The 15,493-nt window shown below is 46.0% G+C and overlaps 1 protein-coding gene across 1 annotated transcript; it reads right to left on the bottom strand.

Moving 5' to 3' along the window:
• Positions 1-2,406: 2,406 nt before the first annotated feature.
• On the bottom strand, positions 2,407-10,607 carry LOC310782744 (breast cancer metastasis-suppressor 1-like protein-A; the record flags this gene model as incomplete). The annotated part of the gene is made up of 10 exons (XM_083643477.1): positions 2,407-2,524; positions 2,826-2,955; positions 3,322-3,361; positions 3,482-3,546; positions 3,729-3,818; positions 4,198-4,294; positions 4,885-4,964; positions 7,038-7,165; positions 10,144-10,234; positions 10,472-10,607. 10 exons carry the CDS (start codon positions 10,605-10,607, stop codon positions 2,407-2,409), a joined length of 975 nt encoding a protein of 324 aa, XP_083499603.1.
• Positions 10,608-15,493: the final 4,886 nt, after the last annotated feature.

The raw sequence follows: 15,493 nt of genomic DNA, 5'->3' as shown, positions 1-15,493 counted from the left end.
TCAAATTGCCCAACATGCAACTCTTAGTGACGAAGTTGAATTTCATCCACTAGGCCTATACATTTCAATCATAAAGGTTCATAGGAAACAGTGAAACACCATTACTGGATCCCAGAAATGTCCAGTATAATAAAGTCATTCTTCCAATTTAAGGCCAATCACATCTCACAATGAAATAGTCTGGCAACCCTTAGTCCTGGGAGTATTCCAGTTGTTGTGTTTTGTGTTTCTGATGTTCCTTGATGCCACAGGGCTATAAGAAAATATAGAATCTAGGCAAAAATTGTGGAAAAATGTGTCACTGACAGTTTGAAGAGCTCAAGTGACCTCTATATTTGTCAGAAAAATTCACAACTGGCCTTAAATGAAAGCTAAGAAGATCTCCTTTAAAATAGGACCAAACACAATATTATTATAAGACATTGAAAAATGCCCTGACCATGTGCCTAAACCAGGATATGCGCCAGCATCTAAAATGCAATTTACTTTAGGGGTGGTTAACTTCATGAACTGCTAAGTGTATCACAGCTGCCTCTCAGGAATGACTACCTTACCAAAATATAATCTACAGACATGTATCGTTTTGCCAGCTTGAGTGGTACTGGAATCTGGTGTGGCCCGTGGGAAAGAGTTGGCCATCGAGGTAAGGAACAAAGCCAAAGACAGAAGACAAGGAACAAGAGATACTTTTGATTTTCCAGCATCAGAGGCAACGTTTCCACTGCAGGATGTGACAACCAATCCCCTCAGCTCTTTTATTTGTAGCAGACACAACCAATCCTCTCGGCTCTTTTATTTGTAGCAGACACAAAATAAGAACAGAGAGGACGGAGAAGAAGAGAAAATGGCACTATGAGAGCTGCACATTTGAGCCTAGCCTGACCAGAATCTCTCACACACACACACACACACACACACACACACACACACACACACACACACACACACACACACACACACACACACACACACACACAAACAAACAAACAATGTAGTATAGCCTGATATTGTAAATGATCGTCTTATAAACAGCAAACAACATTAATTTGAGATTTAATATTTTGGATCAGGAGCCCGGCACAAACCCAAGCAATAAAAGAAGAAAGTCAGCCCGACCTACACCCAGCCGGTCCTGCTGCCATAAGCCATCAAGCTCTAGGCACTATCAGACACATGGCGACGTGACAGGAGACAGAAGGGAGAGGGCCACAGGACTGAGATCACAGTGAAGTCAACACCCGACACACACCATCCTCTTTATCAGCATTATATTGTCATCAGCTCGGCTCTGTTCAAAACAAAGGCTAAACTCCACCTACTGTACGCTTGTAATACGGTAGGCTTCTTCGATCTTTTATTTATTTTTTGCTGAGTGCACTGGACTGGACTCTGTAACATTAGACCATTAAATCATTGAGTCCAGTGGCACCCCAAGTGGGGTCCTTGAGGAATAGTTTAATCACATTTATTTTCACAAGAAATTCATTCACTCGAAGTTGATTGATCATTGCTTTTCACCCTCCATTTACAGTATCGACACTTCTGCAATGACCTACTCAATCATACAGACGGGGCTCCCTGGGGATCTTAATGCTCATTTATTTTGGGCATCTTGGAGAGTGGAGATCAAGTCTTACGCGGTGCATCTGGAGGGGCGAATCTAACGCACTGCTGACGGCATCTTCAGCTGGACCATACGCGCTTGCTAGTTTACAGGAGGTTTCCTCCTCACTCGCTCACTCACTCACTCACTCACTGACACCCGCTTTGGATCGTCCAGAGTAAGGCTTCGCTGCATTGATAGTTCAGGACTTCTTCGGCTTCGTCTCGTCTCGTCTCGTCTCAGAAAGGCACGCAACTCAGCGGCTCCGCGGCTCACAGTTCACAACTGCTCCGTGTTTTTCTCCCCTTTTTGTGTTTTTTTTAGCAGCACTTTGCATTGATCTCCGTTCCAGAGAAAATGACACTTTGTGACCTCGTCGACAATATCAACATACGTACATATTTACAGAGAAGATCCTTAGACAGCGTTGAAGGGTCAGTTGATATTTGTCAGTCGATAAAGTCAGGTTTTTTTTGTACTCATACGACGAGGGTGTGAGGTGAGGTATACAGTATGTATGTATGTGTGCAATGCATGTCAATTTGATAGTGAAAATCCTTTTGGGAAGTGTGTGTGTGTGTGTGTGTGTGTGTGTGTGTGTGTGTGTGTGTGTGTGTGTGTGTGTGTGTGTGTGTGTGTCTGTGAGTGAGTGAGTGAGAGAGAGAGTATCTGTGTTTCTGTAGACATGGCAAGCGTATAGCAAGATTCCAAAGGGGGGAGGAAGAGAAAGAGAAACATTGTGGATGGGGTAGTGTGTGTGTGTGTGTGTGTGTGTGTGTGTGTGTGTGTGTGTGTGTGTGTGTTTAGGAGTGCTTGATAGTGTATTTGCCTTTCTGCAGCTGGGAGATGTAGAGCTTGGACTTTGTGCCATCCAGTCGTTTGAACCACACCTCGTCGTGGTTGATGGTGGTGATGATGGCACTGAAACAGACACACACACACACACACAGAACAATGTTAGAACAATGCAAAACTAAGATCGTCAGAAACAATATCCATTGTCCATACTGTTATTGTCTCTTTCTTTTTTTTGCTCTCAACACACACACTACTAGATCCATGACAAAGCATTTCAGTTTAAAAACAACACCAAGCTTGGCTGGTGTCATCAGCTGTAATTCAAAAACATCTCTCACTCATACGGCAAACTGTTACACACACACACACCACACACACACACCCACACACACCCACACCCACACACCCACACACCCACACGCACCTAGTTGGGTACTCGTCCTTCCTGTTGATACAGATGGCCTGTCCTCTGCAGTACCACTGGTTGTCATAGAAGAGTCGGCCCTCCTCGGAGCGCGCCACATGGTGATGCCTGTCAGGCTTAACGACAGCGGCTGGAGGGACCCCCCAAAAAAGACAGATATATAAATAAAGGGGGTGAGGAAGAGGAAGAGAGAGGGAAGGACGAAGGTGAGAGTAGAGTCAGAGGAAAAAGAAACAGGGAGCAAGAACAAAACAAAGTAAATGAAGCAAGCATGCATGCAAAACACACAGACAGTGCTGCTGGGTGGGGAGAAGACACAATTCCCAACATTAGCCTATAAATAGCAGCGCTATAAATAGCAGCGTGCAACAACGGATTCAACAATGAACTTTTGTACTTTGTACTTCAGTCTTTGAATCAACCCTTCTTAACTGCGGGTCGATATCTGCTCTGAGCCAGATATTGACTGTAATAGAGGAGGAGGAGAAACTCTTACCATCGACCTTCACCCTGTGTGGCCCTATGGATGCCATCGCCTGCGAGAGGGGAGACAGAGGCGCAAACTGAAAAAGGTCAAACAACAACTTCAAGACAATCGATCGGTATAGACACAAGCACCCATTCACTAGTTTCTCCCTTTTTAGACTGAAAGATACCTTTCTGATTGCAGTCCAGTCTTCAAGAATATCCAGGTCTTGCAGCATGTAAACAATATAGGGACGTTGACCCAGAGGTTAAGGAGAAAGCACCCTGACGCAGCAGAAAACATGTGTCGAACAAAACAGTCCGTCCTTGAAGTGTTACATCAAAGGTAGTGATGAGATGAGAGATGTGAGCGATGAGACAGAAGGAAAGGTAGTGGGGATGAGCGATGTGAGGGATGAGACAGCAGGAAAAGGATATCAGAAACGACAACGGGCTTCTTCTTCTTGACAGGGCAGAATGGATCTTTCTTCTTGTTTTTCCGTGAGTGCAATCCATCATTCCACAACTCTGTGAAGCAGAAAGGACAGGTTGGAGAAACACTGGCGTCTGTGTCACCTCCTCTGTAGTGCATCTCATATTTGGCCACCCGCAAGTTCGGGGAGTTCAGATCTTTTACTATATATCAGAGGTGCCCACGTTCTTTCCTATGAAGGGCCAAAAAATGATCTGGATGGAGGGCCGGCGTGGGCCAAGTATAAATGTTGATGTTATGTGAAATTACATTACATTAAAATGTATTATATTTTATAGACAATTTACATTCTAAATATAAAATACATTTTCAAAATAACTGTCCATCCATGGCGGACCAAAACAAACGGAGTGTGGGCCGAACTTGGCCTGCGGGCCTCAAATTGGTGAGCCAAGATCTAGCGTATGTTTGTACCTGAGGTTATGTCAATACTGTGTCTGTCTTCCTCCAGTCTTCTGATCTTCTCCTCCAGTTCGCTCTGTACCGTGTCAAACAGCAGCAGCTTCTCACTCTGGGAGACAGACAGACAGACAGGGGGGGCAGCAGGTCACTAGTCGCCCAACACTGATAGAAAAGTCCAGAATATTCTCCAATAGCCAAGACTGATTCAATTCAACCCATTCAGATAGTGGATGCCCCGCTTTGGAACAGTAATTAAGTAAGTCATTACGCATGTTTACAGAATGGACCAAAACACTGTTTGGGCCAATATCGCTAATTTCACCTTTCGTAACAACTGTACGGGGGTTGGATTTTTAGATAACTCAGCTGTTTAGAGTAAAATAGACAATACAAAAAAGTATGTTTTGGGGGTGATTGACAAGTCGCCTGTCCAGTGATCACGCAGCTTGTCGATCACAGATCAATAGGAGGCGGAGCTGCGGCTCTGGGAAACCCCTCATCTCGTGCCGTCTCGGCAGCTGCGCAAGGACCCCACAGGCTACACTCCCCTACACTAGGCAACAGGAGTAAAAAAACAACAACGGTAGGCTTCGTCCATATTATTTACTGTCGATGGTTTGAACCGAAAAATGCAGTATTTTGGTCCAGCAAAATATACAGCTTACTTAAACCCCACATAAACACGACTTGACCTCTCACCTCCCAGTGTTGGCAGGCGGCCTGGATCTCACACTCGTACTTGTTCTTCACCGACTCCAAACATAGCTCCCTGTAGATCCCTGAAACAGAAAAATAGTGGTAAATCAATCCTAGTCATCCAGTTGGGACCTGTGCAGGGCACGGCACGAGAAGGAAGATTATTCTTTTGACTAAGCTGCCGTAGTCTCTAAGAAGCAGATTAATTAGTGCTGTACTATTCCCAACACTGGCATTTGTACAGATGCCAAGAGCCGCTCCGCTTTGCCTGTTCTTTGTGGAAACACACACATGGATTGAGGGCACAAAAGTGATCGCCCAAAATAATCTAGACCGGGAGAGCATCCAATTATTTTTGCTTTAGGGAAGCAGAGAGAGCAGCTAAGCCACTGGACTTAACGTTTTGGTTAATTAGGCGCATAAGACCTCGGGAACAACACTAGACAGTAGATTCTGGCATCCCAGAGCCTGTAGAGTCTAGACCCAGCAAGCCTGGGAACTCTAGTGATTCATCCTTAATGAAGGATCAAGTTTGGAGAAGGAAAAAAAAGAGCTCAAATAAGCATGAAGAAGAAGAAGAGGATGATGATGATGATGATGATCCAAGTCAGATCCACTATATCGCTGACGTGTCCTGCAAAATCCTTGGAACCCCAATCTTGGCGATTTTTGGTGATGTTTTAACTTAAAGGAACACCGCTGATTTTCAACCAGCTTTGTATCATTACAAAATCAGTAGTATATCTGAAAACTGTAAACAGTTTTGCAGTCATTCGTTTAGTTTGACAGTTACTGTATTGAGAGTTGATTTGAGTTAAGTTGTGGACCAGTGATTTAATTTGTGCATGAATTACATCACTGGTCCACAACCTAACTCAAATCAACTCTCAATAAGTGTCAAACTAAACGAATGCCTGGCAAAACCGCTTACAGTTATCGGATATACAATACAATATCGGACGGACAAACCCCGTCTTTATTAGTCACAGACAGACATCAATGCAGAGATGCAGTGAAATTTGTCTTCCGCGTTTTACCCATCCTGGCTCGTCCTCCTCCATGGTCAGGAGCGGTGGGCAGCTGCAGTGGAGCGCCTAGGGACCAACTTCTTCCAACCACCGCTGGTACGATCTTCTGCATGTTTTTAGTGGGGGGTTATCTATGGAGGGAACCCTAGGGGAGCACGGGGAGAACATGCAAACTCGACACAGAAAGGCCCTTTCTCATGAGATAGCCCATCTTGGCATCAGGCAGGGGGTGACATACCGCCCAGTGTCAACAGCGCCCCAGGCGGGAATCGAACCCAGGACCTTCTTGCTGTGAGGCAGCTTTGTAATAATGATACAAAGCTGGTTGGAAATCGGTGGAGTGTTCCTTTAGGTTTAGGAATCCCTGCTGCTCTATTCACCTTATGTTCAGAACTTACAGTGGACCAAATTCTTCCGGGTCCGTCTAACACTTCCGGCGGTCACGGCGCAAAATAAGAGTTGTTTTTGGAGCGGGCAGTGAAGGGGTAAAATAAATAACGTAGCCTACTACTTTGAGCGGGTACACAGCAAGCAAGCGAGTATCCACTGTTAGCCAGGTCAGATAACGTTATCGTCGACAATGACGAGCACTTTCTTGTAAAACATACCTGGACTCCAACAAAGAAAGCTTCAGATAGTTGTCTCTCCTCCGAGGCAGCGCGATAGCAGCGCGAGCCATTAACGTCAATAAAGACGCGCAGACGTTAACGTAATTCCCTGGAATGCGAGACTTAACGAGCCAGTTACATGGCGTTGCATTCTTAGACATTGCCATTTGCTTTTATTTGGTATGTTACATACAATTGGCTAAATTATTAGTTAATTCAGAGTTAGATGATATTGGAGCAGCGCAGCCATTTTTTATTTTATTTTATTATTATTTTTAGCCGGAAGTTTTGGGACGGCCACACAACCAGGTCAAATGGGCGTGGCTACATAAGGTGAATAGTTTGACGAAACCCTTTCAGAATCCATTGGATAAACTCCAAAATGCATTGTGGGCAATCTGAAAATAAGCACTACTGAATACTGAAAAGATGACATTTTATTTTAGATAAGTAAATTTCACTGGACAGCAACAATGTGTATGTATGAGAGAGAAAAACCTGTAAAGTTAATTGGACCCACCAGCCACTTTGGTCCTGATCTGCATGTTCTCCTGCAGGTTGGCTAGAGGCTCCAGGTACTCTTGGGCACAGCCAGCCATGACCTCCTGCAGCTTGATGTCCACCTGGCTCAGACGCTCCTTGTACAGCCTGGATAGCAAGAAATAAAAAACATCAACAACATCCCTTCATAAAACCTACACTGGATGATTCATTCCTCATAGTCATTATGGGCTTATTGTGTGAGCATAACTTATCCTTATGGTCTTGTAAACTAACTCACCACAGTGGTGATACAGAAGAAAAACGCTGGCTTTTAATACAGAATCTCACTTCCAAAATGATGGCTTGTTACTTGCGAAAGTGGCTGGTAGAGCAGACACACTGAGAGCAGCCAAACACATCATTTACCGGGCAGCATTTGATTAGTGGCCGGTGTCAATATCTCAAGTTCAAGTTGTTTATTCGCCGTTTACATTCATATTTACATTAAGGGGGAAACGAAAAAAGCGTACGGTTATCGTAAGGAATTTTATCACGTTATCGTAAGGAATTTTATCACGGTTATCATTCAAACCGGTTATCGTTTCATCCCTAGACATAGCCACCGTGACATCACCCATTGGTTTGTGGACCCCCGTTTTAAAGCCTTGAGTTTGGCATTTTCACCCATCGCCATCTTGGCCATCTTTTGGAGCCAGATTCCAGAAGTGATTATATTTGGACAGTACAAGAAGAGCTCCACTGGCGACTGTTATTGGTCCAAGAAAGGCAAGCTGCACAATCACTGGACAGGTGACAAAAGCATAGTCTGCATTATGTATTTTACTCTAAATGGGACCATAATTTACAAATTGAACATCATGCTGTATTGAAGAAGACTTGAGACTAGCAGCAATTCAATAATGAGAGACTAATAGAAAGTATAACAAGCTTTAATGATACAACAAATTAATTTTGGCGTATGACTCCATGATATGATGACGCTCTCCTGAGATGATGAGAGGGCGTCGTCAGTGAAGAATAGGATAGGAAATCCCCCATAGGGAATTCTTCAATCAGGAGTCATGACCGATGGTGGTGGTCAGGGGAGGAGGTGGGGCGAAAACAACTGCTTCAGCGATGATGATCAGCAACTGAGAATGACATGGCACATACACAGCACATAGCAAACAGAGTAAAACATGGACCCTGATATACTACGCTGATTAGGTGATTGGGATCAGCTGGAGAGGAATACCTTGGGCTGATTGGTTATTGCCACATGTGTGGTAAACTGTGAATGGGTGAGGAGACAGCATCAGAGAAAGGGGGCGAGCCTAACAGTGAATGGGTTATACATCCTCAAAGAAAGGGGGCGTGCACTGTGATATGACGAACTGGGCATTGGCTGTTAAGTAGTCTACATTATTGAAAATAGTCCAAGACATCATTTGAGACCATCAACTCATTACTAAACTGTTTACTGAGGTAATATCAAGTGACAAGTAGGGTGATCATTTTCTCATAGATGTCCATACAATCTGGCTTATTTTTGCAGCCAGTCCCCTGCTGGCCATTCGAAAAGAGAAAAAAAAATGCAGGTTTAAGGCACTTCCGCATTTGCTTCAATTTTCAGCTCCGGAGGTTGTCCCTTGGTTGAGAGCCAGGTCAAACTCTGTTCCGTGACTTCCGTCTGGTGTGAAATTTCAGTGGTAAACCTGTGTCACTGTGTGTAGGCTAGAGCATCATGTTCTATCTATATATATTCTCAGGTTGTGTGTGTAAGAGGTATTATTTTGCCTACAGTGACATCACGCTCCATTTGAGGGTGCAAGTAATGGGTGATCCAGCCAATCAAATGCTCTGTGAGCACCTCTTCTTCCAGATCCTCCAACTAGAGGTCTTCACGGGTCCAAAATCACGGACCCGGACCCTAATGGACCCGGGACATTTGTGCCCGGACCCGGAGTGGAGCCGTCTATTATTAGAAATCTGAGACCCGGCCCCGTTCAGAACCGATAAATGTCGGACCCGTGTGGACCCGTATATTATTAGAAATCTGAGACGCATGCAGATGCATGACTGAAAAGTCCCCTGGCTAACGTTAAATGCGAAGGGACACGCCGCCAACATCTTCACTGTGCGTGGCGTGCATTAGAAAGTGCGTTTCACAGTGATACATGGGGGCTGCTAGTACTGTTAACGCTAGTTAGATAGTACAGTAGTGGCAGTCTCTAATATGCTACCGCCGTTCATTCCCCCAAAAACACACACAACAGCGCTAGAAACAATCACATATGTTGTGACTTGTGTACTCACCATGCGATCATCAAATAATAATCCAAAGTACGCGAAACTGTCATTTTCAAAGTAAATCCATAGCGAGAGGAACCAGCAAGAGTGGTTCCAAGAGGGTTACCTCTCTGCAACGAAAATCACTTCCTTGTTTGCCTGAGACGCATGTGTACCCATGCGCTCACAATACATGCGCTTTATGTAAACGAGGAAGTAATGTAATTTTCGTTGCAGATGGGAACGCTCTTTGCTACTTATTTTCTCTATGGATTTACTTGCAGTTTGTGACAACAAGCCTCACGTGTGCTGTTTTGATGCGTTTCTCTCAGATCAGCGCTGATCACGGGTCTTCTCGGATCCACTCTTATTACACATAACGATAAATAGACCCGGACCCGTGGGGACCTTAATTGACCATAAGAAATATGGACCCGGACCCGTACGGGTCTCGGAACGGGTCCCGGGTCCTAGGGTCCGAGTAGACCCGTGAAGACCTCTACCTCCAACAACAACAGTCAGGCTCCTTTTCGTGGCTTGGGAACAACAACAAAAAGAACAAAAAAAAAGATATGTGTGTGTGTGTGTGTGTGTGTGTGTGTGTGTGTATGTGTGTGTGTGTGGAGGTCCTGTCTTCTGATAACCGTCCATCTGGCAGCGTCAGGTTAGCTTATTTGGAGAGCAGCCAAAATATGTCAGATAACAACCACTCAGCACCAGCATCTCAGAGACCCACACAGAGTTTAGGCAAAGTTCAAGTCAAGTCCAGTCTAGCTGGGTTCAAAGAGAGTCTCACCATCCATACAACTCGGGAAAGAACGAAGAAAGAGATAGTCTTTGAGGAGGAAACTTACTGTTCTTTCAGGTCTGTGAACTGCTTCTCCAGGGTGGTCATCTCATCCAGGCACTCCATCCGCCTCCTCTCACAGTCTTCATCGTCCATCTCTGTTCGCATGGAAACATGAAAGCTCTAAGTTAGCATCTCCTGCATCTGCATCTCTCTCCTCCACACTCCAGTCCAAACATCACCATCAACCGCCTTCACCCCCATCAACATCTCCCTGGTCAACATGTCGGCTAAATCTCACTGGCACCGACCGCATACTCTGTTGAACTTAAAACCGTGTTTATTGAAGTTAGCTGTGGGTTGGTATCTTAGGCCTATAGCTTATGATTTCCTACCCGAGCTGTCTCCATCTTCAGACACGGACGAGCTAACTGTATCCTCTTCGTCTGTGCTGCTGCCGTCTTGTTCGGGAAAATCCACCTCCATTTCTTCGTGGTTACTCTCCTTCTTCTCTCGGATGTGAACCGGCATTGCGACTTTACAGATAACCCGGTGTGAACGGGGGTGGCGGAGCGGTACGATAATTTACCCCAAAAATAAAATAAACAGTACACAGCTCCGACAGCTAACCGGCTAGTTAGCTCTACGTCAAGACAGCTGGAATTGCAAACATGGCCACTCACGACCAATCACAGGAGTCTTTACTGAGTCTGCCCAATCAAATGTTGGCTGGGCCGACCAATCGCTGAAGGAGTGTTCTAGGGATTTGTAGTTCTTTTGCCCCAAACTTGCTCTCCAAACTTGTACATCCATTGTTGACTGTATCCCATTAGGTCTGTTAAAAAAAGACAGTATATAATATGTTGTGAATGATAATTGTTGTTTTTACGATTAATTTATGGGTATAACCATTGAGATAAATAAAAAGGGTATAACCTATTTACTCTGTATTGTAGCGTATCGCTGATACGCCAAGGAACGGAGAGTTGTAGTTGGTACAGGTTCTTTATTCACAGGCTCATTCAGCTCCTAGCAGCTAGCTTCTCAGCTAGCTCCACACACGACACCCGCTCTAGCCCGCTCGCAGAACTAGACTCACATCCAGCCCGCGGCCGCTGGTCCTATATACCCCCTTCCCCCTAGGAACACACCCACACACATTAGTTCCTAGCTGCAATCTAGACACTTCTATTGCACATCACATTACAGGTAATACCTGGATTACCTGGAACGCTACATACTCCCCGCCCAACAATAATGTCGCTTCCACGCGACATGCACAACCCACACACATATCCCCCCTGTACCAAAACACAACACCCCACAACATTTTTCCATCACCACATCAATTTCCCCACATAGTCTCTTATCTTTTTAGCACACTTCTCAATTTCCGTTCCACCACCACCATTTGCATTTCTTTTCATTCCTTCCTCTTTTCCCATTCCAATAGCCCTTTTCTTTTTTACACACATTTGCATTCGACTCAATACCCCGTTTACGTTTTCCCTCTTTTCTTTACACTCATTTTCAATTCAACCCACATATCATTTCAGTTCAACATTTGACCCCAACATTTACCGTATTTCTCTTTTCTTCTTTACACATTCATTTAAACCAACATTTCCATCCCCCCTTCTACAGCTTCTGTCCCACCCGAAGCACATTACAGTCGACACAGCTAAGGCAGTAGTCCTCTACGTCTCCCTTCATCTGTACCCAGTAGAAAACTCGACAAAGGCGGCTGAGTGTTTCTTCAGGCCCTCGATGCCCCTGACCCCTGCGGCCCCTGTGCGCCCCCCGTAGCGCCAGTCCCCGCAGGCAGCTGGGCACCACCACGACGCTGCCACTCTTCCCGCGCCCATCCAACCCCAGAATCCCTGACTCCCTCACCCTCAGGTCCGGAAACAACTCCCACAGTTCCTTCGTGGTACTTGAACACATGCACATCTCCTCCAGGCGAGGCCGGCATCCGGCCCCCACCCACCTGCGCACCGGTCCAACGCTAGCGTCCTCCGCCTGTCTGCGTATCCACTCCTCCAGATCGACATCCTCCATAGTCACGTTCTCATCCTCCAGGTCTTGCACTCGCTCGTCCTCCCGTCCCGCTCCCCCAGGGAGCGGCGTGTTGAGGACAGCAGGGCGAACACCACCGGCGTCGATCTCCACCTCGGCTCTCTGCAGTGCAACCGTGGGGGGTATGTAGCGGTTAGGCTGGGCCGGTTCCCCCGGCGGTAACCCCCCAGGCTCACCCGAAGACTCGAGTGTCGCTTCCCCGACTGCCACAGCATTGCAGGTGATGTCTCTCGCTTCCCTCTGGCTGTTCAGCACGATCCCCATTATCCTGATTGTCGAGTCGTCACTGATGGTGATCTCCGCCACTACTGGCTGGTATGCAGAGCAGCTAGCCTGGGCCGGCTCAACCGTCACTCTCCTGCCCAAAACAATCGGCTCTGTACTGCCCCGTTGCTCCGCTGCTTGTAGCTCAGGCTGCTCCACTGCTCCGCTGCTCCGCTGTTCCTCTGCCTGTTGCTCCTGTTGCTCCCCCGGCTGTGTGTCTCTTCCAGCGCCCACACCCTTAGTGCAGTCTCTGGCTAAATGTTCAGGCGACTGGCAAGTCCAACAAAGCCTCACCTGTCCGCCGCCTGCACGTCTCTCCTCTCTCGCTGTCTTCCAGTCCCCGACAGCTTCTCGACACTCTCTAGCTAGATGTCCGATCGCTCCGCATGCCCAGCAGGCTCCCTGCTGTCCATGTCGTTGTCCCGCATACCCGGTCCATCTCCCGGGACCGCCTCGGCACCACCTCGCCACGTGGCCCGGTTCTCCACAGGTCCAACACAGTCTATTTTGTGGCTCCTCCGGCCGTTCTCCACACTGCATTACCTCCGCGCTCATCAAATCCACCCACTGCATGACTTCCCGCAGCGCCCGCATCACCTCTACTGCCCAGGCAGGAGTCTCTTCCACCAGCCGTCTGACTTCTTTCAACACACGGGCTTCCATGCCCGCCAGCATCGAGCTGATCTCCGTCGTCAGCTCCTCTTTTCTCCCGTTCACCGATGGCCATTCTTCCTCGCGCACCATCACACGTGGCGCTCCTAGCAGCTAGCATCCGCAGCTAGCCTGCTACCGCTAGGTCGCTCGAGCCGTCTGATCTCCAACTTTTCCTCCGCCGTTCCTCCTCACTCTCTCCCCTCTCAACCGAATCAGAGGCGCTACCGCTTCACTTGCTGACACCAATGTAGCGTATCGCTGATACGCCAAGGAACGGAGAGTTGTAGTTGGTACAGGTTCTTTATTCACAGGCTCATTCAGCTCCTAGCAGCTAGCTTCTCAGCTAGCTCCACACACGACACCCGCTCTAGCCCGCTCGCAGAACTAGACTCACATCCGGCCCGCGGCCGCTGGTCCTATATACCCCCTTCCCCCTAGGAACACACCCACACACATTAGTTCCTAGCTGCAATCTAGACACTTCTATTGCACATCACATTACAGGTAATATCTGGATTACCTGGAACGCTACAGTATTATTCAATGTCCATTTGAGCCTATTCTTTTTTCTTCATTAAAAAATCATTTTCTGCAAACAAATTACAATCAAATGTGATCAAGTTAATAAAAGACAAGTTCTATAAAATATAAAAGTTTGATTTTCCAGGAATCCCCCCCCCCCCCCCCCCCAGTTTGCAAAGTGAACTTTAAGGTGAAAGGTCTTAATTTTTGTTCTTGGAATAAATAAATGATGTAACATCATAAATAACAAATAACCCTGGTGTACCTACAGAGCTGCTTGGTGGGAGGACAGACATCTGGCATAGGATAGGAGGAACATTGTCTAAATGAATTCTTCAAAAGAGGCGAGAACAATTATCACTGTTGTATCACTGATGTTGCAACACACATACACACACACACATACACTATCCCTTTATATCTTCCTTTATCGAAACAGAGAGACACCAAGAGACCCAAACGTCACTGCTGTCAGCAGTGTGACAAAGCATTCACAACACTTCAGAAATTAAAGATTCATCAGAGTGCCCTAACAAGACACAAACACATTCACACTGGAGAGAAGCCCTACCACTGTGACCAATGTGGGAGCAGTTTCAGTGTGTTAGGTAGCCTAAAAACACATCGACGCATTCACACTGGAGATAAGCCCTACCACTGTGAACAATGTGGGAGCAGTTTCAATTGGTTAAATAGCTTCAAAAGACATCAACGCATTCATACTGGAGAGAAGCCCTACCACTGTGACCAATGTGGGAGCAGTTTCAGTTGGTTAGGTAGCCTAAAAACACATCAACGCATTCACACTGGAGAGAAGCGCTACCACTGTGACCAATGTGGGAGCAGTTTCAGTGACCGAAGTGCCCTAAGGACACACAAACACATTCACACTGGAGTGAAGCTCTACCACTGTGACCAATGTGGAAGCAGTTTTAGTGTGTTAAGTAACCTAACAAGACATCAACGCATTCACACTGGAGAGAAGCCCTACAACTGTGACCAATGTGGGAGCAGTTTCAGTCAGTTAGATCACTTAAAAACACACAAACACGGGCACACTGGAACGGGCTCTTGGTGTGACAGCTGTAAGAAAATGTTCCATCAGATCTCTGGTCTGAAGAAACACCACTGCATCTAACCTGCTGAGGAGTGCCTCCACGGTCTGCAGGGGGAACAAACTTCTCTCTGTCCAACCAAACATGTAATGAATGAAAGTTCAGTGACAGCAGTCAGAGACTATGCATAATTATGTTTATTTCTCAGCCATACATCTTGACATTGCATTGCTAGAATTAAACAAGAACAGTGACATCAAGAACAATGAGTTCATAAAGGAACTATGAATTTAATCAGTTTCTGATGAAGACGTTGGTTGAAATTTTAATAAACTGACCTGGGAGCTTTATTTTATGTGTGTGGACTCTATTTATTTTCTAAGTTTATCATGTATTTGTCCTGCAGCTGAGCTGAGCTGATGTGTGCGCCCTACTTTCTTCTACAATGAATTTAAAGCCCATCTCTTCAGTGTATTACTTCTAGCCTGGCATTAACTAAAGTGAGTTACGTCACAACAAGCATTACCTATGACATGAATAATCTCTTAATCTAACATTTAATTGATAATCACATTTAACAATTAAACTTGATTGTGATTTGGTTGTAGAGTTTGCTGGGTCAAAGTGAGGCAATCATTTTGGGTGTAATACACTTTTTGTACCACCAGCTGGAAGTTACCTGCAATGGGATTGCTGCAGGTGTAGCAGTAGCTCAAGTTTGGTTAGGCAACCTGTGTCATTATGATATTTTACCTGGATGCAAGAAACTGTAAGTAGCATATAATGCAAAATATCAGAGGGGAACTGTCAGGGACCTGAGGGCCATAGATATTCAAATATGTTTAA

Source organism: Poromitra crassiceps (assembly GCF_964638095.1).
Source record: "Poromitra crassiceps genome assembly, chromosome: 9".
NCBI classification, from domain to species: Eukaryota; Metazoa; Chordata; class Actinopteri; order Beryciformes; family Melamphaidae; genus Poromitra; species Poromitra crassiceps.
This window is presented reverse-complemented; position numbering and strand designations above follow the sequence as displayed.